Source organism: Oryctolagus cuniculus, chromosome 8, assembly GCF_051225735.1.
Source record: "Oryctolagus cuniculus isolate XC-2025 breed Fujian yellow rabbit chromosome 8, ASM5122573v1, whole genome shotgun sequence".
In the NCBI taxonomy this organism is placed as follows: domain Eukaryota; kingdom Metazoa; phylum Chordata; class Mammalia; order Lagomorpha; family Leporidae; genus Oryctolagus; species Oryctolagus cuniculus.
In genome coordinates, this window is record NC_142874.1 from 114,402,812 (window position 1) to 114,428,018 (window position 25,207).

Sequence of the window (25,207 nt, forward strand, 5' to 3'; positions counted from 1 at the left end):
GAGTTGAGGAAGAAGCAAACACTAATTTTAAATAAAAAGTGGCCTTCAAATAACGCCCTTTCTTCATAAAAGCCACCTGCAGAGATGTTAGGAAAACATGTGTATTTCTCTTATGGAGTCATCATTTCTCTAAAATCTTCTGGTTTCCTTTAGAATTCATGTCCTCAGCTTCACTGGCACAGGATTCATGTTGTCCAGACACAAAAACATAGTACACACTGCCCTTGAGTTCATACAGCAGCTCATGGGGTACTTCAGATTTTATTGAAAACCTTATTTGTACAGTATTTGCTTATGCTGATTTCCAATTTGGGGCTTGTTATCAATATTCAATGATTTCAGTAAACAGTATCACCACATGGCACAGTATTTGGTCCACTTGATTTGGCAATAGTAGGACCTGGAACATTTTTGTTTTGGAAAATCTGAGCTACAAAATGTGTCACCAATTAGAGTATCTTTGAAGTGGCAACAAGATTCTCTCCCATAAACTGTTGCAATCAGCCTAAGTATTCAGGAGAAAAAAAATTTAGAAACCTCTCAAGTCAAACTAAGTGTACAATAAAAAGATGGTCAAAGTTACAGTTTCCTTTCTAATTCATTTTATTAACTCATTATTCTAATTTGTCTGCCAGTTATGGAACTCATTTATTATTCTAAATTGCCACTGGCTACAGAATTCTTTTAAATTTAGCAAACAATTAGGGAGCCATCTAACCGTGAGTACTTAAGTCTTCCTTCTGGAAATGTGGTCAAAAATGACAGCTTGCATGTAGAGATCTGTCAGGATAGAGATTCTGGTAGAACTATCACCTGGTAGAACCTAGAATACATAAATCATATTGTTAGTCAAATTCATGCAAATAATTGGTATTAAGTGAATTTTCTTTTTGTTCCAGTATTGTAGGAAAAAGAGTTGAAAAGGCAGTTTCCATTGGGACATTCACATATTTCCCCCTATTTTTTTTTTTTTTTTTCTTTTACTCAGGAGTGATGATGATTCCAATTAGCTGCTGTGAGGCCCTGGGCTGTGATAGGACTGCAGACACCTGGGATCAAAGCAGTGTTCCCGGCTTACGGCTGTCTGGACACTGCTGAGCTCAGGACCCACTCTGCAGAGTTCCCAGAGAGGGCTTTACAGATGTTATTTCAGGGTCATATTTCAGTAAGAACCCTATCTTGGTTTAAAGATTGCTGATTAAAAATGTCTCGGGTTTGGAGTTAATTCAGATCAATGGAAGTGTCTGTCCATGTTGGGTTTCATGAAAAACATCTTTCTTTTTTTTAAAACTTTTATTTAATAAATATGAATTTCCAAAGTACAGCTTTTGGATTACAGTGGCTCCCCAACCCCCCATAACCTCTCTATCCCATCCACAAGCCTCCTATCTCCCGCTCCTTCTTTCATTCCATTCACATCAAGATTCATTTTCAATTATCTTTATATACAGAAGATCAATTTAGTATATACTAAGTAAAGATTTCAACAGTTTGCACCCACACAGACATACAAAGTATAAAGTACTGTTTGAGTTCTAGTTACACCGTTAATTCACAACACATTAAGGACAGAGATCCTACATGGGGAGTAAGTGCACAGTGACTCCTGTGGTTGATTTAACAATTGACACTCTTGTTTATGGCATCAGTAATCACCCTAGGCTCTTGTCTATGGGCTATGGAAGCCTTTTGAGTTCGCCAACTCCGATCTTATTTAGACAAGGCCATAGTCAAAGTGGAAGTTCTCTCCTCTCTTCAGAGAATGGTACCTCCTTTGATGTCCCGTTCTTTCCACTGGTATCTCACTCACAGAGATCTTTCATTTAGGCCCCCCCCCCTTTTTTTTTTGGCCACAGTGTCTTGGCTTTCCATGCCTGAAATACTCTCATGGGCAAAAAGCATCTTTCTTAATCAGTTTAAAAGTATTTGACTTGCTTCCCCCCTCCCCCAAATCATAATTTGTGAATGATTTGGTCCTTTAAAAATATTTGCTTTCGTTTTTTTTTTTGACAGGCAGAGTGGAGAGTGAGAGAGAGAGACAGAGAGAAAGGTCTTCCTTTGCCGTTGGTTCACCCTCCAATGGCCACTGCAGCCGGTGCGCTGTGGCCGGCGCACTGTGCCGATCCAAAGGCAGGAGCCAGGTACTTATCCTCGTCTCCCATGGGGTGCAGGGCCCAAGCACTTTGGCCATCCTCCACTGCACACCCAAATATTTGCTTTCATTTTATTTGAAATGCTGAGAGATGAGACACAGAGACAGAGGAATAGAGAAAGACAGACAGAGGGACAGAGGTCTTCTACCCACTAAGTTACTCCCCAGGTACTGGCAGCAGCTAGGGCTGGGCCAGGACAAAACTTGAAGCCAACAACTCAATCTAACTCCCCACTGTGAGCGGCAGCCACCCAAGTACTGGAGCCATCATACCTACAGTCCTAGGGTACTGGAACCTGAAGCAGAGCTGGCGCTTGACGCTATGGCACTGTCACATGGGATGTGGGAATCCTGAGAGATGTCTTAACTGACACACCAATTGCCTGCCTCGGATGCGGTCCTTTTATCGTTATTTAGGATAGAGGATTATACCATACACTCCTTGGGAACTCCTCTGGGTATGGGAACAAGTATTTTCTAACGTGATATATTGATAAAGAAGGTAGAAAGAAGTGATGATAAAGCTAACTCTCAGGGGAAAAAGTTTTTTGTATATTTGATGTTCAGAAGAGTGATGGTACTTGCTCTGTCTTATTCTAATGCAGGAAATGATGATAAATTGGGAGTAGAGAGCACAGGTATTGCTTTTCTCCACAGTATTTAATTTCTTGTGCTAAATAGAGAGAATATTTTGGACACATCTTTTTAAAAATAGGTTCAGAAAATTTGTAGTCTAGGAAATGAGCCAAACCCATCCAGTCATATCTGAATTTCACTATTTTTGTGTAACTTTCAACTCTTGAAGTTGTACATAACTGGTAATGTGAAAATTTGTTATCTACAAAGAAGCAAGTTAATTGTGTCCACTGGACTACAATAAATTGTTGCCCTGTATAAGGACTTGTTTTTACATCTTTTTCATTTGTATTTTCCTTACTCCCTAAATATGAAGGTAGTTTGAAAGCCCATAAAACTGAATTAAAAGATAAGTTTATTTTGGTGCAAAAACATTTGAAATTCATGCAAACTTTTTGCATTACATATTTCCACAGAGTTTTTGAAGACCCTTTTATGCATGTACTTAACAGTTTTTTTTATGTCAACCAAAATAATTTCCATTTTACATGAATTTTTTAAAAAAAGATTTATTTATTTGAAAGTCAGAGTTACAGAGACGGGGAGAAACAGAGACAGAGATAGAGAAAAAGAAAAAGAGAGAGAGAGAGAAACCTTTTACCCCTGGTTCACTCCCAGCTAGGGCTGAGCTAAGCCGAAGCCAGGAACTTCATTCAGGTCTCCCATGTGGTGGCAGGGACCCAACAACTCGGGCCATCTTCCACTGCTTTCCATTAGCAGGGAGCTGGATTGGAAGTGGAGCAGCTGGGACTTGAACCAGTGCCCATAAGGGATGCTGGCATTGTAGGCGTTAGCTTTACCCATTAGGCCAGAATGCTGCCTCCATGAACTTTTAAAAGTACTTCTTGGACTCCGATGTTTGCTCTTTGAATTTACTTTTGAACTGGTTGTGATATTTTACTGATTCCATATATAGTTAATGAATTCTATAAAATCTTTTGCATACTCATTTTACATTTGAGTTGTGATTATACACTTTAAAGAAAAGTTACTTTGTAAATCTTTTGGAGGCATTGCTGTTGATGTCCAATAGATTTCTCTAATAGCTGAGTAACAGGTATTGCTGGGGAGCGCTGTATTCACAGGTAGCTTAAAGCTATGTGCACCAGTTCTTGTTCTCAGAGGTAAATCTCTAACAATAGAAGTTTAACTTTGCTGATCCTCTGTTTCTTTCCATGTTTCCCTTTTTACAATTTTTGTGGGTTTTTTGGGGCTTTTACAGTTGATAAATTAGTCCTTCCTGGTGATAGTAGTGATTTGAAATTTAATTTATTTTTTGTTGGGGTGGGTATTCGGCTTAGTGGTTGAGATGCCTGCATCTCATATGGGACTGTGTGGTTCCTTATCCACCTCTAGTTCTTGAATCCAGCTTTCTGCAAATGCAAACCCTGGGAGGCAGTAGTTATGGCTCAAATAATTGGATTCCTGCCACTCATGTGGGAGAATTACACTGAGTTGTTGGCTCCAGGTTTTGGCCTCAGTCCAGGTCTGGCAGCTGCCAGCATTTGGAGAATTAAAGAGTGGTGGGAGCTCCCACCACTCTTTGCCTCTCAAATAGATAAATATTTAAAGAAAAAAGTTGTCATATGGTTTAACCCTTGCAAAAGGATTAATCTGAGTTAAAGGATTAACAAATTATAGACATTTAGTTTTTATTAAGTGAGATAAAAGACAATTCGTTTTTTAGTATTTTATTTTCATTGTTTACTCATCTATTTTGAATTCAAATTAAGAACATTGTGTCTACCAGTAAACAGAACCACTCTTTGATTTGTGAGCCAGTGTTTTATGTGTGCTTACTTTTTAAATAGTTATTTATTTATTTGAGGAGAGAGAGAGAGAGAAAACACAAGTTAATCCATTCGTTTACCCTCCCCCCCCCAAATGACCACATGGCTGGGGCGGGGTCAGAGCCCAACCAGGAGCTGGGAAGGCAATCAAGGTCTCCCGTGTGGGTGGAGGCAACCCAAGTGCTTGAGCCATGGGCTACACCTCAGGGTCTGCATTAGCAGGAAGCTGGAGTCAGGAGCCAGTGCTGGGTATGGAAGCTGTGTACTCTGAAGTGGGATGTGGGCATCTCCATCCCTAGGCTAAATGCCTGTTCTGTTGTGTATTAAGTTTTGATGTGAAGTTATAAGCTGTTTATATGTCTCCATGTGGCGATGCTTATAATCCATAAAGGTTTTTAGCTCTCTTTGTATGAGTACATAATATTGTCTTATTTCTGAAAAGTAATAATTAAATTCAGAAGTCTCCTAAATTAAAGAACTGTTATGACTGGCCTATGCTATAACTAGTACTCAAACAGTATTTTTCACTTTGTGTTTCTATGTGGGTGCAAACTGTTGAAATCTTTACTCAGTATATACTAAACTGATATTCTGTATGTAAAGAGAATTGAAAATGAATCTTGATGTGAATGGAAGGGGAGAGAGAGCGGGAAAGGGGAAGGTTGTGGGTGGGAGGGAAGTTATGGGGGGGAAAGCCATTGTAATCCATAAGCTGTACTTTGGAAATTTATATTGATTAAATAAAAGTTAAAAAAGTTATCCTTATAGAAACTTAGAAACATTTCTAAAATTTAAGTTCAAGTAATTACAATAAATATTTGGCAAATTGGATTAGTATAATAAGTTTGGATTAAAAGAGACAGTTAAATTCTCTGATTTATCAGTGTTCTGTATAATATAAACAATATTTATTCTACTTGGATTTTTTCACTAAGCTTATTCAGGTGTACTGATTAAATTAATAGTACTCATCCATGATATTTAAGATAGTGAAAAATGCAATTTTGTATTCAACTAAATCAAAACATTATTATGTCAACTTTATTTCAACTATAACCGTCGTGTGTGTGTGTGTGTGTGTGTGTGTGTGTTTAATATGTCAGTTTGAATACTTCCCAAGATCTTTAGTTACATAAAACCTTAACAAATATTAAGCTGAATTATATATGAATACTCACTTGATATCTAATTTCTAACTAAGATATAATGCTAAAAATTTGATGCCTAATTATTAGGCATAATTTAAGTGTATATACTTTTGATTACATCCTATTGAAAGTACTAGTCTGGGATCCCATTAATGAACATATTATTTTGTCTCTTACAAAGGTATGTGTGTGTCTCTTACAAAGATATGTGTGTGGCTTAGAGAGCTACAATGTGCCTTTTGGTACTCTGTTGAAACACTTGTGCAAGATAAAGACTTCTTAATTATCTACCTCCAGTTTTCTCTATGAAACAGGAGTTACTTTGGTTAAAAGCCACTATTAGTATCATGGTTGAGGATAATACCACAGTATGCTCCTGTGTGCTTTTGTGATTCAAAGAGAAAGTAGCTTTCCCCTTTAGTTTGGTTTTATACTGGTATATAACAAATACATGGCAGTGGTTTCTAGGCTTCCTCTCCGTTTTTTTTCTCCCACCTCAGATACCCTGTAAAATTTTGAGAACTACTAAGGACCCCCCCCCCCAATTATACTTATGTGGGTTGTAAGCATCAGTATTTATCATATTGGAAGTTGAAAATGCAGTTCAAGAGTACTTACCGATTCATTTGACATTGCAATGAGGAACACATTGAAATCATAGAAATAACATCTTATTATTAATATAAAAGTTGCTTTGTGCTCCTGGATCCCCTAAGAATTTCTCTGATATGAATAAGCAAAGTGAAGGGCAAATTTTGGAAGTAAATTTTATTTGCCTTGGTTCATAGTACTTGAATCTGAAAAGATGCTGAACTGTGCTAAGATTTTTGTGAAGTTTTCCCAGTCTTGATGGACTTGCTTTCTTGGTTTACCAGTTTGCTCCTTTGCCCACTATTCGAAAAGCTTTTCTGGAAGCTTTCTGTGTTATCTGCCTGTCTATATAGCAAAGATTCTGTTTTACAAAAATGTTTTTTTCTATGCTTTACATTGAAATTATTACATCCTAGATTGTTTAGGAAAAAAATTAAAATAAATTATGGAACAAAACTTTCACTTATAAAGAACTAAGGTGTTAGCCTGTATACTTATTTGTAAGTATTTTATTGTCTTAAATGTTTACTTATACAATTAACTCAGTATTATATCACTGGCACCCTGATTATATCTGAATCAAGTGTCTTTTGTCACTTTTCCCTTGTTTTTTTGCCTTTTAGTAACTGGATTCACATGAAACTTGTTCTCTTATATATAAATTTTAGAAAGTTAAAAAATTATAAAAAAGAAAATATTAAATAAAACTTTTAGGGTATTTTTTAAAAAGCTTAATATGATCTTTGAGAATTTCCAGAGGAATCTTGGAAATGTCACAAAGATTTAGCCGTCCAATTTGATACAAGGTGCTAAAAATAGATTTGTGTGTAAAATTTCATTGGAGGAGTCATCAAATCAGCAGAGATTCTCAGCTTTGTCTAGGTAAACCTGTAAAGATATAATTAACACGGACATCTCAGAAACTGATGTTTTTGGAATTCTTGGAGTTTTATCATTGTCTTTGCCGTGTCATATGTTTTTCTCTTCAAGGAAAACACTGATGGCAGCTCTTAGAAATCTCTCCAGTAGGTTTTGCCACCGTCTCTTCCTTTCAAGCAATGTATAACTCACAGAAATCTGGTAGACTAAACTTTTGAAGAAAGACATTATAAACTGATATATGATTCTTATTATCTCTTTAGGGTTAAGAAAGGTGTTATTAAGTCTCCTTACTTTCCATGGCTACTCAATAATAAATAAGAAGGTATCATCCTTTGTACCAGGATTTAATTGCACAAATTATAAAAGCAAAACCTTCCTGGAATGTCCTATTTGAAAATCATGCTTATTTAATCAGGTAGGAATAGCCACTTTTAAGGAATGAAGTTTAACGCTACTTAGGGAGACCATGGCTACAAAGCTCTCCTGGGGAAGCTGGTCAATTTCTTTGTATAAAGGGTACAACAATGCTGTATATTGGGGCCTAAGCTGTGACATAGTAAGTTAAGCCTCCTGCAGTGCCATATCCCATATGGGCTATGGTTCCAGTCCTGGCTGCTGGACTCTGATCCAACTCCCTGCTGATAGCCTGGGAAAGCAGTGGAGGATGGCCCAAGAATTTTGGTCTCTGTACCCATGTGGGAGACCTGGAGGAAGCTCCTGGCTTCAGCCTGGCCCAGCCCTGGCCATTGTGGCCATTTGGGGAGGGAACCATCTCTCTGTCTCTGTCTCTCTCTAACTTTGTCTCTCAAATATATAAATCTTAAAAAAATACTGTATATAAAATATAAGTAACACTAATATATTTGGGGAGACTTTGAGAACAGAGGAATTTACCCAAATTAAATAAATTAATTACCCAAATTAAATAGATACTGCAAGAAAAATCTCGCATTGAGCTTCTTAAATTTAGTTTCTTAGTTTAGAACAACAAAGAATAGATAATTTTATAAGTCCAACTTCAAATTCCTTATGAAAACTTGCAGACAGAAATCAATTACTATCTGTTCATGATTGTTTGGCAATAGAGTCTACAAAGCAAATTTAAGGTGTTCTGAATAGCAAAGTAACACCTTTGCTATACCTAAGCAAATAATCAGCCAAACTTAATAAGACCAACCTTATGTTATGTTAAAGGTTAATCTTTTTTGAAATTATTATGATAAAGTGAGAGAAGGAGATTGCCAGGGAAAATTATGAAACTTCGAAATGAAAAAAAAAGAGTAAAAATCTTGACTAATTACTCATCTAGGTTTTCTCATCTTTGATCCATACAATAGCTGTAAATTGTGGAAACCCAATAATAATTCAAATAATTTTTGTCTGTAATAATGTAACTAGTTTGCTTGATTGAATGCAATTGACTTTTTACCATGGTTCTGATAGATTCATTTAGAATTTTTTCATAAATTTACTTCAGAATTTTTTAACATTTTATATGTCTCTGGACCAGTTAACAATTTACTGTTTTCTCATTAATTAATAAGTTAAACATTTTTGACACATATTCATTTTGAATCTATGATTCTTTTTATCATTCTTCTTCTCTAAAACTGTTTCTTAACTATAGATAACAAGAGTGCTAAATATAGTCACACACACTCAACAGCAACAACAAGCAATTCAGCTGGAAACTCAGCACTTCGAAATCTCTTACTTCAAATCCGCAGCCCCGTGAGGAGCACCTGCTAAAAGACTTCTGCCTGCAACCATTAGTGTGTCTCAGGAGAGCTAGCCAAGTATAAATATGAGTGAAACAAGATATTGGGATAGGACCAATAGCAATAAATTACTGAAAATAATAATTGATAGAACAAAGTGAAAAGACTTCAACCTTTTCCCACCAAATTCTAAAAGAATTACAGATTTAAATGTATAATGAAATCATAAATAAGTTTTGAAGAAAATGTGGGTAAAGAGTATGGACTTATTTTTAATACAGAAATAATGGAAGAAATTTGAAAGATAAATTATTAGTTTAGATTATCTATAAATTTATAAATTTTGCAAGCCAAAGACCATTATAAATGCTAACAGATAGCTAAATTGTAGTATTTTACTAAAATGATGATAACCACACAGAGTACTTAAAAATTAATTTTAAAAATACCACTTAAAACCTATAGGAAAATGTATGTAACGCAAAAACAATTATAGAAGAAAAAATACAATATACTAACATTCAGAAAGAAATGTTCACTTCCAATAAAAATAAAATGCAAATTAAAATGACATCAAACAAATTTGGAATATAAAATTTACAGTTTTAAAAGTATGCAAAATAAATAGGGCATGGTGAATGGAAGGTCTTAGACGGTTCATATATAATTGTAAATTGGTAGGGACTAATTGTAAAGGAATTTGACAAACTCTCTCTAAAGCAATTTCCATTATAGAAGTCTGTTCCAAGGAAATAAAATCAAAAACTTCATTGTAGAAAGTTGTTAGTGGCCGGCGCCGCGGCTCAATAGGCTAATCCTCCGCCTAGCGGCGCCGGCACACCGGGTTCTAGTCCCGGTCGGGGCGCCGGATTCTGTCCCGGTTGCCCCTCTTCCAGGCCAGCTCTCTGCTGTGGCCAGGGAGTGCAGTGGAGGATGGCCCAGGTGCTTGGGCCCTGCACCCCATGGGAGACCAGGAAAAGCACCTGGCTCCTGGCTCCTGCCATCGGATCAGCGCGGTGCGCCGGCCGCAGCGCGCCGGCCGCGGCGGCCATTGGAGGGTGAACCAACGGCAAAAGGAAGACCTTTCTCTCTGTCTCTCTCTCTCACTGTCCACTCTGCCTGTCCAAAAAAAAAAAAAAAAAAGAAAGTTGTTAGTTAAACTGGAAGAAAATAGAAACCAGCTAAATAAATGTCCATAGTGGGAAATAAATTCTTACATAAGTTACAACTAATTCATAGTATAGAATATTATCTATATTTTTTATAAGATTTTATTTATTTGAGAAGTAGAGCTAGAGCTACAGTGAGAGCGAGAGTGAGAGAGAGAGAGAGAGAGAGAGTCTTCCATCCCAAATGGCCACAACAGTTGGAGCTGGGCCAATCCGAAGCCAGGAGCCAGGAGCTTCTTCCCGGTCTCCCACAAGGGTACAGAGGCCCAAGCACTTGGGTCATCTTCCACTCCTTTCCCGGGTCATTAGCATAGAGCTGAATCAGAAGAAGAACAGCTGGGACATGAACCAGCACCCATATGGGATGCCAGTACCACAGCCGGAGGCTTAACCTACTATGCTACTGTGCCAACTATATTGTTTTAAAATATGCTTTTTACTCTCTCTATATGGGGTATCTTGAACAGCTATTCATACTTGTACATCAAAGTCAGTAAATATAGTTTTCATCTTTCAAAGTGCTACATATCATTTATTCGTGTGGACATACTATCATTTATTTAGCATTGCCCAGTGGTGGACTTATAGACTGCTTCTAGGTTTTAACTCTCACAGTGGAAAACAACTATCCTTTCAGAATGTTCATGTTTTTGAAGTCATTATGCCACCAGGAAGCAATATTCATTCATGTAGTACATTCTGAGCAGGCATTCTAAAGACATTCTTCCATTTAATCCAAACCACAACTTTTGTACAATGAGTGTTTTGAGAAATTTTTACAGGTGATAGAACAGAGGTAGAGTAGTGTTCAAAGGGATAGAATAATTCACCCTAATTCCAGAGACTTCTATGGCCATTCCCTGACCCTTCCATCTTGTCCTGTAGTTCTTCTAGTCCCTTTCAATTGTCCCAGATATTCTGGAGAGTCCTTGGTTCTACAACTCTCAAGTAGGCTTCATTAACGGACTTAGGTATGTCTTTAAGCATCCTAAAATATCATTATATTACTCTGCGTTTGACCATACATGCATTTTTTTGAGTTTCATATTAAGTCCATGAAACTTGACAGATTTTTAAAGTAGTGTTTCTCAAAAGATTAAGAATCGATTCTCCAGAACCAAGTCATGTGCTTATGGGGTAGTTTTCTGGGGCTACCAATTTGGGGCTGCTTTTTTTTTGTTGTTGTTGTTGTTATCGATTGCATTGTTTTCATGTTTTCACTCTTGTTTTAGGTATTTGAGGCTATCATCATGACCAAGGCCATACATGTTTATGCTTAAGCCATCCTAGTCAGTAACAACTACCTAGCAGTTGTCAATCTGAGGTTCTTGTCTTTTTCTAATGGCTTTACTCACTGCTTATGTTATTGTTTTCTAGACCCTAATAGACTCCAACATCTCTTGCCTTGCTTTGGGATTTCAATGCCTTAGAAATTATCAGTGTTTGCTGGGGCGATGAGTGATTGTGAAGGTATTGTGGGAACTGACAGTTTGTTCAACTGTTGAGACCCCAGCGAAGCCAGGTTTACAGCCTGAGTTAGAAATAATCCCTTAGCCGCAGACTTGTACCTGCAATGACTCTGGACCTGGCTCCAGTGTTTTCAGCTGCTTAGTTACCAGTTCTTTGAGATCATGGAGGAACTAATTACTTTGTTCTTACTGAGTCATATCATCCAGCCAGACAACTAGTGTTCTACTCTTTCCCAGAGGTTTGTGACAATAAAATTTGTGAACAAGTGAAGCTCTCTTCTTCAAATTTCTCCATCCTTATTTTCCTAAGCAATATTTGTCCGTCTTACTTTGTGCATCATATTTGATTAGGCTGACCTTTTTATTCGAAGCTTACCATAGGGGCCAGCGTTGTGGCCTAAGATGCCAACATCTCATATGAGAGCCAGTTTGAGTCCCTGCTGTTTTTCTTCCAATGCAACTCTCTGTTAATGCTCCTGGGAAAGCAGCAGAAAATGGTCCAAGTGCTGCACCCACATGGGAAACCTGGATGAAGCTCCTAGCTCCTGGCTTTGCCTGTCCCAGTCCTGGCCATTGCAGCCATCTGGGAAGTGAACCAGTAGATGGAAGACCTTCTCACTCTGTCTCTCCCTATCTCTCTCCGTAACTCCACTTTTCAAAGAAATGAAATAAATCTTTTTTTAAAAAAGGCTTAAAATAGAAATTTTTCTTTGTCAGGTATGTTACATATTGGGATATATACTGCTCTTTTCACTACAGATATTCAATTTGGATGGTAGAGAGTTAAATTTATATTTTCTTACTACTACACATTGATGTGTGTGTGTGTATTTGTGTGTAATGCAGAATTAAATATTTAATTTTTTCCTCCAGCTTACCTTTCTTGTACTGTACTTCATGTATGAGTTCATGGATTGGACACCTAAGAACAATATGCTTATCTCTAGGGGTTGTTCTATAAATATTGCATTTAAAGTTTTCCAGGTCAAGAGCAGGGCATGGCACTTAAGTTTTAGAAGTTTTAATTCACAAAAGCCAAGCTCTGTTATGTAATTTTTAATGTATTCCTTTAGGCCATTGATTTTTAGCAGTAGTTAGTTGAGTAAATACTTAATTTATATGTGGTGGACTTTGAGTTCAGATAGACCAGGTGATTGCCCAGGGGAGAAAATGTTTAAAAGCTACTTAGTATGTGGCTGTTTTAGGGCTATAATCAACCAAACATTCAGTAATTTGGGCAGCAAAACCAGAAAGTTGGCCAGACTTCAGGTTTTCTTAATAACTATGACTGTGCCACAGTTAAAAAGTAACGTTTATAAGAGGCCTCCAAGGAAAATCCAGGGGCCAAAAAAGTGGTGTTGGCAATTCATAAGTGTCCCCTGCCTCACTGGCCCAGTAGTAATTCATTCAGTTTTGCAGTGGGGTTAGACAGACCCATTCTTTGAGACTTGAAGAAACCAGACTTTCTTTAATTTATTCTATCTAGTATGGGGACTGGCTTTGATTTTGATGTTTTTGTTTTAATGTTAAAGGAAATATCCCTGACCCCTATAGGAAGACAGATGAGAAAACTGAGGGATCTCACTGGAGGGCAGAGCTCCAAGAGAATTAATTCAAACCATCTGTTGCAAGGACGTAGGAATGTTATGGGCTTTCCATTTTGAGAAGAGGCATTTCAAGGCTGTGACTGGCTGGGATTTTAAGGTCTGGGTGGCAAGGGAAATTAAGAGCAGTCAATGAATTTAGGAGGCAATTAACACCCTTTCTACTAATAGTAGCCGGTGTTTGGGTGGGGGTCCTTTGAGAGGAACAGAACAGAAAAGGGAGGAGCTATGAGAAGGTGCTGCTGGACTTGCAATCTTCCTCTACATAAAAAAAAAAAAAAAGCAAAAGCAAAAACTGGTGTTTTTTATCAAATTTATTTTCAATTTTTTTCAATTTTAAATTTTATCTAGAGTGTTCTGAACTTCACACATTAGTTTTTGCACCTATCTATTATGTCTTTATATTTATTTTTAAAAATAATAAAATAATTGCTACTCTCATTGATCAAGGCACCTAACACAGTCCTGTTACCCTGGTTGCCCACAGTCAGTGTTCCAAGGTTCAGCTTGAGAGTCAGTTCACCTACCAAGGAGAGAAAAGCACCAGGGTCCACCACTCTGCTGGTTTTCAGCTAAAAATAGCCTGAGCTTTACATATGTTTCTAGTACCTAAGATCCTAAAATATTTTAAAGTTAACCTCAAAAGTTTCCAGAATTATTTTTGGCCCTATTATTCATTTCTTTAGCAAAGATTTAATATTCAATTTATTCATTCCACAGACGTTTGCTGAATACCTACCATGTGCAGGCATGGCACTAGCACTGGTGATATGATGGTAAAATGATGAGAAAGATTCCTTATGTTCTACAGGTTAAGCTTTACAAGTTTCTGTCATATGAACAATTTCCTCTGAGCTTCTGGGCAGATCTACTTCACAAAGTGATTGTTAAAGAAGCAGTGATAGGGGCCGGCGCCGTGGCTCACTTAGGCTAATCCTCCGCCTGCTGCGCCGGCACACCGGGTTCTAGTCCCAGTCGGGGCACCAGATTCTGTCCCGGTTGCCCCTCTTCCAGGCCAGCTCTCTGCTATGGCCCGGGAGTGCAGTGGAGGATGGCCCAAATCCTTGGGCCCTGCACGCGCATGGGAGACCAGGAGAGGCACCTGGCTCCTGGCTTCAGATCAGCGTGGTGCACTGGCCGCAGCACTCTGGCCACAGCGAACATTGGAGGGTGAACCAACGGTAAAGGAAGACCTTTCTCTCTGTCTCTCTCTCTCACTGTCCACTCTGCCTGTCAAAAATAAATAAATAAATAAATAAAAATAAAGAAGCAGTGATAGTAAAAATGGGTACCATCCTTCCACACTTCCCCTCCTCCTGATCCTGCCCCTCCCCCACTTCCCTATAATGAGCCAAATGAGTAAGAAAAAACAGCAGCAATTTATTAGCAGAAGCATCTAGTATGGTTGGATGTCTGTGGAGGTTATCCAAAAGTCTTTGGTGTATGGTCTATACTTTTTAAAGTTTGTTCGGTTCCAAGAATGTGTAACTTAAACTACTTAAAATTAAGAGTGCTGAATTCAAACTTCTTTTAAAGGAATGGATTTCCATTACTTTATGTACAAATAGTAAGGTGAGGTGACAACTAATAGAACAGTATGATGCGAAGCAGTGGGTTTCAAACTCAGCTAAGCTTTAGGATCAGCTGGCAAGGCTTTTAAAATAATACGGATTCCTGGGTCTCACCAAAGATGGATTCTGTTGGAATCCTTAGCGGGTGGAGTCCAGGGTTTCTCTGATTGCTCAGTGTGAGAATGATACATTTTCCAGAATTGATAGGAATTGCTTCTAATCAAGCCATGAAAGGCTACATGTTGAGAAAGGGGACTTATAGTAACAGCTTGCATTCCAAGGTAGCTCATTGTGATATCTCAACTTCTGTGAACTGTTTTCAAAAAGAGGAGCCTGGGTTCCTGTTATACAGTCAGAGGCATTGATGCATAAAGAAAAAAGAAATATATCCTGCTAATCATTACACAATCTGCATTGCACATGCCCTCCAAACTCTGTGACATCAGAATGGATACAGAAAGGATTCACCCATGTCCTACATCTAATAGAAGGCATCTACTTTTGAGATCTTTTAACCGACTTTTTTAATTGCTTAGTTATCAGTTATCAAGCAACTAAGAGGGATCTTCAAAAAAAGTTCATGAGAAATATATAGTATCTTTTTTAAAAAATTATTTATTTATTTGTAAGAGTTCCAGAGGAGGGAGGGGAGAGAGAGAGAGAGAGAGAGGAGAGCAGAGGGGAGGGGAGAGGGGAGGGGGGAGGGGAGGGGAGGATGAAAGAGAGAGAGAGAGAGAGAGGTCTTCCTTTGCCATTGGTTCACCCTCCAATGGCCGCCACGGCCAGCGTGCTTCGGCCAGCGCACCATGCTGATCCAATGGCAGGAGCCAGGTGCTTCTCTTGGTCTCCCATGGGGTGCAGGGCCCAAGGACTTGGGCCATCCTCCACTGCACTTCCTGGCCACAGCAGAGAGCTGGCCTGGAAGAGGGGCAACCGGGACAGAATCCGGTGCCCCGACCCGGGACTAGAACCCAGTGTGCCAGAGTCGCAAGGGGGAGGATTAGCCTAGTGAGCCATGGCCACAGGCCTAGGATACAGATAACTCTTTCATATGCTGATTTCATTTCCCTTGGGTAAATTCCGAGGTAAATTCTCCCATGCAGGTGCAGGGCCCAAGCACTTGGGCCATCCTCCACTGCCTTCTCGTTGCCCATTTCTTAACTGGGTTGCTGTTGAGTTTCTTGATATATTTATATATTCTGGTAATTAATCTTTTATCAGTCGCATAGTTTACAAATAATTTCTCCCATTCCATTGGTTACCTCTTCACTTTCCTGAGTGTGTCTTTTGCAGTACAGAAGCTTCTCAATTTGATGTAATCCCATTTGTGATTTTTGGCTTTGATTGGGCCTCTGGGGTCTTTTCCAAGAACTCTTTGCCCGTGCCAGTGTCTTGCAGTGTTTCCCCATTGCTCTCTAATAATTTGAGGGTATTGGGTCATAGAGTTAGGTCTTTAATTTATTATGAGTGGATTTTTGTGTAAGGTAGGGATCTTGCTTCATACTTAGCATGTGAAGATACAGTCTTCCCAGCACCCTTTGTTGAAGAGACTGTCCTTGTTCCAGGGATTGAGCTTAGTTAGCTCTTTTGTCAAAAGTAAGTTGGCTTAGATGCATAGATTGATTTCTGGCTAAATTTTCTAAGCTAGTTTTTTTCCCATGCTATTTATCGAACTCTTTACTTAACGTAGAGTTAATCATATGTGTATAAAGTTAATTGAAAATACATCTTAGTAAAAAACAAGAATCGGAATAGGAGAGGGAGGAGGAAGAGGGGTGGGAGGGTGGGTCCAGTAGGAAGAAACACCATGATCCTAAGGTTATAATTATGAAATATATGAAGTTTGTATTCCTTAAATAAAAGTTTTCTGGGGAAAAAAATAAATGCTTAATTAGATCTGAGAAAAAAAGAGTACCCCCTCTGCAATCACCAAATGTTGTCTCCAGTGCTGTCCCCTCACCATTCCTCTTTACTAGTTTCTGCCCCCAGATGGACAGTCATCTCTCACTAAACTCTGAAAATATTTCTTTTAATAGCAATGTACCACTTTCTGCCTCATACTGCAGTTAAGGTTATGCATGCCTATTTCCTTAAAAAGCATATAAGCACTTGGAGGGCTAGGCTAGAATCTTGCTCATCTTTATCTCTCCCATGATGTGTCATAATGCTTAAGTTCAGGCTTCACTGCTACATTCTACCAACAGTTTTGTGATCTTGAGCAATTAATGTAAGTATGCTCATAAATCAAAAACAAATTCTAATTCATCAATATTAGAGATATCTTAAATGAAATATTCCTGGAATTATACAAGAAGATTTGAAAACATAAACCAAAAATACAAATTTCTGCATAATCTCATAAAGATCCATTTCTCATGATAAATTCCAATAATTTATTTTCTGACTTATTTGGATCAGTATAGAGTGGAGTGTCTGTACTCATTTTTGCTGTCACTGCCACATCAAATCTTAATGACATGTAAATTCCTCACCTTATGATTAGTGTAGGTTTCTTTTATTTTGCTTTTGGAAGGAATCATACAATCAATCATATATTCAATGAACATTTACTGAATACTTAGTAACTTGTTATTTCACTAAATGATGGGGTTCTGTATGTCTTTATCATTCTGTTAATGGGAGGGGGAATTGGACAAAAGCTGGTGCAGTTAAGGATGAGTTTCCCCATTTTAACTATTTTAGGGCAAATCTCTCCGCCCCTCCTCATCTTATCAGTGGATCATGTCAGTTTTAGACCACTTACATTACAGTAAGACTTAAAATAAACTCTCTCATGGGTAATGCTTCCTAAAAGTAAAAGAAAAATGCCTATTTTTTTCATTTGGCCAGATAATGTAGGGGAGTGAGTGCAAAGTGCTTCCACTCAATCCTTCTAAAGATAAAACACTGGAAACATTTTGGTGGGTGTGAATCACTCAGACAAGCATTCTTCACTCAAAAATAGAAACTTGCCTTATTTGTTCCAGATGTTATACAGCTGCAGGGAAGTTAAAGCTAGTGGTCCTGTTTTAAATGCAACCAAACTCCTATTGCATTTGGAATTTCTTACCCAATAAACGCATGTTACTTGTTCTAAGACCTGCACAATTCTCTTTTTTCTACTGCTACCATTCACAAACAACTGCATTTCATGAGAACCGCACTTCAGGATTAATGAGTCTACATCTGTGTTGTACAAAGGAAGCATCCTGTTTGTCACTGTTTCCACCTTTTATTTATCTTGACCTCTTTAATTTTAAGCAAAAATTATTTCAAAGAGAGTCCTTTAAGGAACAAAAAACAGAGAGTTGAGATGTATTGTTCTGACAATATTTTATAGTTCCTTAATTAATGGATTTATAAGTACATATTCATCATTGAAAGAACTGTAAGCAAAAATATTAAGAAAAATTGTGAGTATAAAATATTCTTACGATTATATATTTGTACTTACCAAGAATAGACCTCTGGTTTACTTCTTGATTCTCCTGTGATTTTGTAAGAGATGTTATATTGGGGCCAGCGTTTTGGTGAAGCATGTAAAGCCACTGCTGATGAAGCTAGCATCCCATATGGGTGCCGGCTGGTGTCCAGGCTGCTCCCCTTGGGATCCAGTTCCCTGCTAATGGCCTGGAAAAGCAGCCAAAGATGGCGAAGTGTTTGAGCTCCTACTACCTATGTGTGAGACCCAGAAGAAGCTCCTGGCTCCTGGCTTTGGTCTGGCCCAACCCTGGCATCTGCAGCCATCTGGAGAGAGAACCAGCAGATGGAAGATCTCTGTCCCTCCCTCTCTCTTTGTAACTCTGACTCTCAAAGAAATAACTAAATCTTAAAAGAAGAAATGTTATATTAGCTACATGAAACAGAAATGGTCAAGGGTCTCAGAAGAGGGTAAGTTGAGAAATTATGAAGGAAATGTTCATGCTAGTTCGATACTTAATCATGAAAATGAAGATACATTAGTGTTATTCCACTCGTGTCTGCAGAGTACTAGTTTTCTTGAGCTTATTGTTTGTTTTACGGGGCAAGGGTTTCCCAAATGACAGTTCATGGACAATCTGTAGCAGAATCACACTGGTTAAGTTATTAAAATATGTACTTTAGGAGCCAGTTGAGGCAAAGTCTCTGCAAATAAGGCCTGGTTCTGTAGGTAGACTCAAGAAATCAGAAAACAAAACAAGGCAAATAATCAACAACAACATAAAGAATCCTCATCTTGCAGGCATGAACATTAGAACTCCGGGAGATGAAATGAATTTATTAAGGCCATGAAGCCAATTAACAGTAAATAAGACCTAAAACTTTCCACACTGATACTGAGACCATGATTTCTTCCCAGTAAATGTGTTGTTAATTTTTATCTTCAAAAGGATAAACTTAAAATAAAATTCCACACTAATACAAGTATCCAAACATGATACTTGTATTACCTACTAATTTCTTACTTCTTTCAGTCACTAACTAAATCCTTGTTCTATTTCTAACATTTGGAAAATCTTTTCTTCAAAATTATCATGAATAATAATCAAAATATTTCAGGAAAAAGAAGATGGTATATTTCATATATTTTTGAGTAAGACTTGGGTATCACATGATTGATTTTTTCGGAAGTGAGAGTTTTAGTTAAAATCATCTGAACCATGTTCAAGTAATGGTTTATATTCAATAGGGATTTCTGAAGGTCCATAAAAAGTTCATGACATACACTCTTGAAGTATGCCATTCGTTAAAGCAGAGCCCTAAAATAGTTAAAGTATGATGTCAGTCAAAACTGATTCAAAGATTTGTTTCACACATATTAATGAACCTATTAATAATTTTAAATCTTTTTTTACATAGATAGTTCAGCCTTCCAAAAGGGAAAAACTCTGTGAATGTTATTTATTAAGACTTGTGTACTTCGCTCCATGTGATCCCTTTTTCTAAAAAGATTTAGCTATTTATTTAAAAGCCAGAATTACAGAGTGAGGGAGTGAGGGGGGAAGGATGAAGGTGGGGTAGAGAGAGAGAGAGAGAGAGAGAGAGAGAGAGAATATCTTCCATCTGCTGGTTTATTCCCCAAATGGCCATAACAGCCAGGGCTGGGCCAGGCCTAAGCCGGGAACTGCTTCTGAGTGTCCCACATGGGTGGCAGGGCCGAAGCACCTGGGCCATGTTCTGCTGCTTTTCGCAAGCCATTGGCAGAGAGCTAGATCTGGTGTGGAGCAGGTGAGATGTGAACTGGAGCCCATTCGGGATGCTGGTGCTGCAGGTGGCAGCCTAGCCTGCTACATCACAACACTAGCCCCTATTTGATCACATTTTAACACCCATAGGAGACACTGGTAGTATTGATAAACTCTAGTATTTGTCAATTCATAATAAATATGGCCCTAAAGGTTTTCTAATGCAGTAATTCATTTCACTAATGAGGAATTTGAAACCAAAAGGAGTACCCGTCTTCTGTAAGAGACAGTGTTGTGTCAGAAGTTGTTAGTTGTTTACCCAGTCCTCTCTTCTCGCTGTTCCATAATCCCTGGTTTTAATGAGAAGCATGCCCACCTGCATAAAGATTTCACTTCTTAGTCTTCCATCTAGTTAGACATGGCCAATGAGTATGTTCTTGTGATAGAATTAGGTGAATATGTGGTAGATTTTCAGAAACTTCTTTAAAAAGTGGCAAGGGCTTGACCTTTATACCCTCTAACCTTGCTTCCTATGTTCTGTCTGAATGTGGCTGTTGTACCTGGACCTGAGGATATGAGACACTCGAGCTTAAAGGAATGGCACCCTTGGAGTGCTGCTAAGTGCACATGTCGGGGAGAAGGAAACTTCTTTTCAGCTTAAATCAGTCTTGGAATTTCTGACATTTGGAGCTGAATCTGATGACAGAATATAATCTGTTGCTTGCTACAGAATTCCATTCACTTATTCTTTGAACATATAGTTATTGAGCACTTTTTTCATGCAAGGAATTATAGTAAGTGGATGTGGAACAAAGATGGCTTTTTTCATTTCAGATCTCTAAAAACTGTCGAACAAGACTATGGGATTTGACTCCCGTTTTTCCTGTGGTCTGTCATTACCCCTGTCTCAAACCACAGAATTCCTATTGCTTTCACTATGAAGGAATACATGAATAATACGTTTAAAAGCTGAAAACAAAACATCTAAACTATCCCTGCACCCAATGACTTTAGGCAAAGTTTAAACTTTGATCTGCAGACATACGACAGAGTCATGGTAACAAGTCACGATGCAAATGCAATATTTGAAAATATGTGATGTAAACTTGTGTCCTTGAAGAACTTTACAAGATCACAGGATATGTCTGGAAAATACTTACATAAAACTCTTCTCCAGGATACCACTTAGAAGTGTATTAAATGCCATACTATTTACATTGTTAGCCACAGAGAATTCTGGGTACAAGTGTGAGGTGAGAGTCCCCCTTTCCTAAATGACTCATATCCTTACTAAAAGCAGGTACACTGCCCACTGACCTGCTGACCTAATTCTGCTGCTAGTTAAGGGGGTGTGTTCCCATTTGTGAGTGACTTCTGTTTAAATTCCCCCTTAACTCTTCAGTATTAGTTTCTGATGATTTATTAAACTATAGTTTTTTTAAGATGTCATATGTTCTAAATTTAAAAGGATTTTTCATTTATAAATTTACAATATTATAGCCAACATTGTGACATAAAGTGTTAAGCACCACCTGTGGTGCTTTGAGTCCTGGCTAGTAGCTGATCCAATTCCCTGTTAATGCACCTGGGAAGGCAGCAGAGGATGGCTCATGTGCCTGGACCCTTGCACCCACATGGGAGATTCGGATGAAGTTCGTGGCTCCTGGCTTTGGCCTGGCCCAGCCTTGTCAGTTGCAGTCATTTGGGTGGTGAACTAGTGATGGATAATCTCTCTCCCCCTCCCTTCCTCCCCCTTCTCTCTGAAACTTTACCTTTTAAATATACAAATCTTTAAAAATTTTACAAAATTAAGAATGTGAAATATTTAATACATTTTTGAATAATGGTAGGAAAACAATAAAAGAAGAGATATATATGTGGAAATGTAGAATTACCTTTGGGTCCACGTTGAGAATTTTTCTGTCTCTTTTGTATTTGAAAAGTAAGCCTTCTGGGTTATCAGCAATCACTTGATAGTTGGGACTTGAATTACAAACGGCAATATGACTGTCCCAGTTGTAAAAGCTATAAAAATAAACACTGGTTAGCATTTAAGATGCATAATGTGTTAAATTGACAAATATATTTTGGAAAATACTTGGTGCAGTTTGATCTCAAAACAGTGGATAGCAACAGCTGTACAATCATGTAGAATATGTCAGAGATCAAAATTCTTGCAGCAGAGATTGGACTGGGTTATTCTCAAACCATTTAGACACATATTTATGACAATTCTGCATGATTTCCTGGTCTGGACGCCCTGCAGCTGAAGACCTATCCCGTACTACATGCTCAGGAAGTCAAGAAGAAAATGGATGCAATTTAAGGTCATTTGTTGGAGCACAGCCTCCTCAGGGTGTTAATAGGCTGCTCACTGGAAGGAGTGGCGGTAGGCTAAACCATCCCTTTTCATTCAAAACAATTTTAAATTGATTTCTTTCTTTCAGGCTCTATTTTTCATTAGTATGTTTCCCAGGGAGTGGGTAAACAATTTACGTTTGAGTGGTAATCTTAGACCAGTCGTGATGTGTCGTAGTCTATCACTACACCAGTAGGAAGTTGCTCTCATCAACAGACCAGAACTAGAAGGGCGTCAACCAGCACAGTGAAGACCCTCCAGCTAATACATCATCGGGCTAATATTTCAACTCACTTCTGCATGTTCCAAAGTACCCTAATGCTCTTTCTGTTACTCAACACCATGGACTCACATTTTTATCACTTTTAAAAATTCTGTATGGAGATTTCTGTTTGTTCCATAAGTTTTTGCACTTATTCATCAAAATATTTTTTTTTTTTTTTTTTGACAGGCAGAGTGGACAGTGAGAGAGAGAGACAGAGAGAAAGGTCTTCCTTTGCCGTTGGTTCACCCTCCAATGGCCGCCGCGGCCGGCGCGCTGCGGCCGGCGCACCGCGCTGATCCGATGGCAGGAGCCAGGAGCCAGGTGCTTCTCCTGGTCTCCCATGGGGTGCAGGGCCCAAGTACTTGGGCCATCCTCCACTGCACTCCCGGGCCACAGCAGAGGGCTGGCCTGGAAGAGGGGCAACCGGGACAGAATCCGGCGCCCCAACCGGGACTAGAACCCGGTGTGCTGGCGCCGCTAGGCGGAGGATTAGCCTAGTGAGCCGCGGCGCCGGCCTATTCATCAAAATTTAATGTTACTGTCACATATGCTGGAAGAGTCCTCAATATATTTGTTCCTTACATCTTATTCCTATAGACATATTTATGATTTTTACTTGCTTTTTAAAAATTTTTTATTTTTTATTTATTTGACAGATAGAATTAGACAGTGAGAGAGAGACAGAGAGAAAGATCTTCTTTCCGTTGGTTCACCCCCCAAATAGCCACTACGGCCAGTGCTGTGCCGATCCAAAGCCAGGAGCCAGGTGCTTCCTCCATCCTTTTGAAAGAATGGATTTTATTCACTAAAATCACTCTTATTTTATTATTGTTTTCTGAGGCATCAATATTAATCACTTTTATCTTAATATCTATAAAAGGTAATATGTTTACTTTCAATTTGTTGAATACTCCTAAGTGACTGATTATACTGATCCAATGTTTGTGTCACCAGGAGGGGGGTATATTTATGAGTACTCCTCCCCTGCCCCTTCCCCTTCCCCCCTTTCTGTGGTGAAGACATAGAATGTCTACCCTGAGACATGCAGTAAGGGAAGAGTTTCCTAACCATCTCTGTCTGTATAGAAAATCCTCTTGAAAAAGCAGGAATGGACAGGTTATACTGCATTTGAGGCACCGGATGCAAAAACAGAAAAAAAGTCGTAACTAGCTGCTGCTGAGCTAGAATATTTAGGAAGGCAGCAACAGAATTTGGTGTAGATGAATGAAGACTCTGTGGAACATGGAGATTTGAGAAGATCTGGTAGAGTTGTAAAAGCTTTGTAAGTGGAAAAGTAGAATTAGCACTTGGTCCACATTGAGAATTTTTCTGTTTCTTTGGTTCCTTTCTTTACAAGGCACCTTGCATCAACTTCCCTGCTATCCCAGTCTGGAACAGATGGAATCTGGGAAGGTCCTCTCATGACAAGGACAAGGTAAATGAAAGGCTCCCATGGATCTGTATCAACACCATGGACATCTGAAGTCGTGCTGCTGGGTCATTCTAGAGTCCTCGTAGACTCTGATGGGGAGTCTTGGCAGGGAGAGGTAGTTCACACCACTGCACTGCTCCAGAGGGAGAATTCAGTTCACATTGATCTCCTCCCATCCAGTCCACCCATGGTGCCGTTCTAAGGTCAAATACAAACATGCCCAGCCTCCGCTGCCATGCATGTCTTGCCCTCCTGGGCTGTTGGCGTGGGCCAACACCACCTCATCAGCAGAGACTGATAGTTGTGTGCGTAACTGCATGGATATCAGTGCTTCTGCTGTTATGAGAGCTTCACCGCACCGCCCAGAGGCTACAGTGACCCCATCCATGTAGCGTCTGTAGACTCACAGATGCGTGCTATGCCACTGAGCTGCCATGTTTCCATTGGCCTGGGAACTTCTCTGCAGCACGTGGTACTTTTGATGAAGCAATTTAGGTTGTTTGTCAAAACACATTCATTTTCCTAAGCAGGGGTCAGAAATAGGTTTCATTTCACACGCCAATTCAAATAATTATAGGTATTTAATAAAGGTAATAACAATCATTTAATAATTACCATGTGCTAGGTACTGTTGTGAACCTATTGATCTATCAATGTTATTTAAGGTTATCACTGGCCCCATAGAAACGGGTATGAAATTACAAATTTCATATGTGCAGAGCCACTTGGATTCTGACTTTATAGAGTCTGACTCCAGAGCCCATTGTGTTACACACACATGCTCTACTTTATCCCAAATACTACTACCGGTTGTGACTTCCTGAAGCTGTGTAGCAGATAATGCTAGCAGCTCACTAGGGGATACAGTTTCAATTCATTCTTGGACAGATCATCAGACTGTAACTCATGTCTTCCTTACAGTATAGCCACAGAATAGAAATTTAGCAAATGTAATACACGGAGAAGTAATATATATATAATGCCACATCCAGCTTGGATCCTTCAAAAACTTTCACATTTTCCTCCCTATTCAGCCAGCTGGAATGGAAATGACAAGCTTGGAAACTATGTGTTGAACATATTTCAAGTTTTGTGAAACATAAGAACAAAAGAGTTGTACTCACTGAGAAGATAATGATTTAAGTAATTTACTCTGACATCTAGGTTGTTTGAAAAAGGAAGATAAAAATCACACATACAAGTTCTAGTGATGCGACATATATGTCAATAAATAATTGTTACAGCACTCTTTTGAA

General features: G+C 38.7%; 1 protein-coding gene across 2 annotated transcripts in view; it reads right to left on the minus strand.

Moving 5' to 3' along the window:
• Window positions 1-251: 251 nt before the first annotated feature.
• Window positions 252-25,207, minus strand: part of CFAP299 (cilia and flagella associated protein 299) — a 746,834-nt gene continuing 721,878 nt past the window's right edge. Inside the window, exons 5-7 of one of the 2 annotated variants that reach the window (XM_089302635.1) lie at window positions 21,791-21,920; window positions 18,185-18,360; window positions 252-823 (exon numbers count right to left, since the gene is read on the minus strand). In XM_089302635.1, the coding sequence (XP_089158761.1) occupies window positions 784-823; window positions 18,185-18,360; window positions 21,791-21,920 (346 nt within the window). In that variant the 3' untranslated portion in view covers window positions 252-783. The remainder of the gene's footprint in view (window positions 824-18,184; window positions 18,361-21,790; window positions 21,921-25,207) is intronic. The other variant, XM_002717091.6, reaches the window with a different exon arrangement.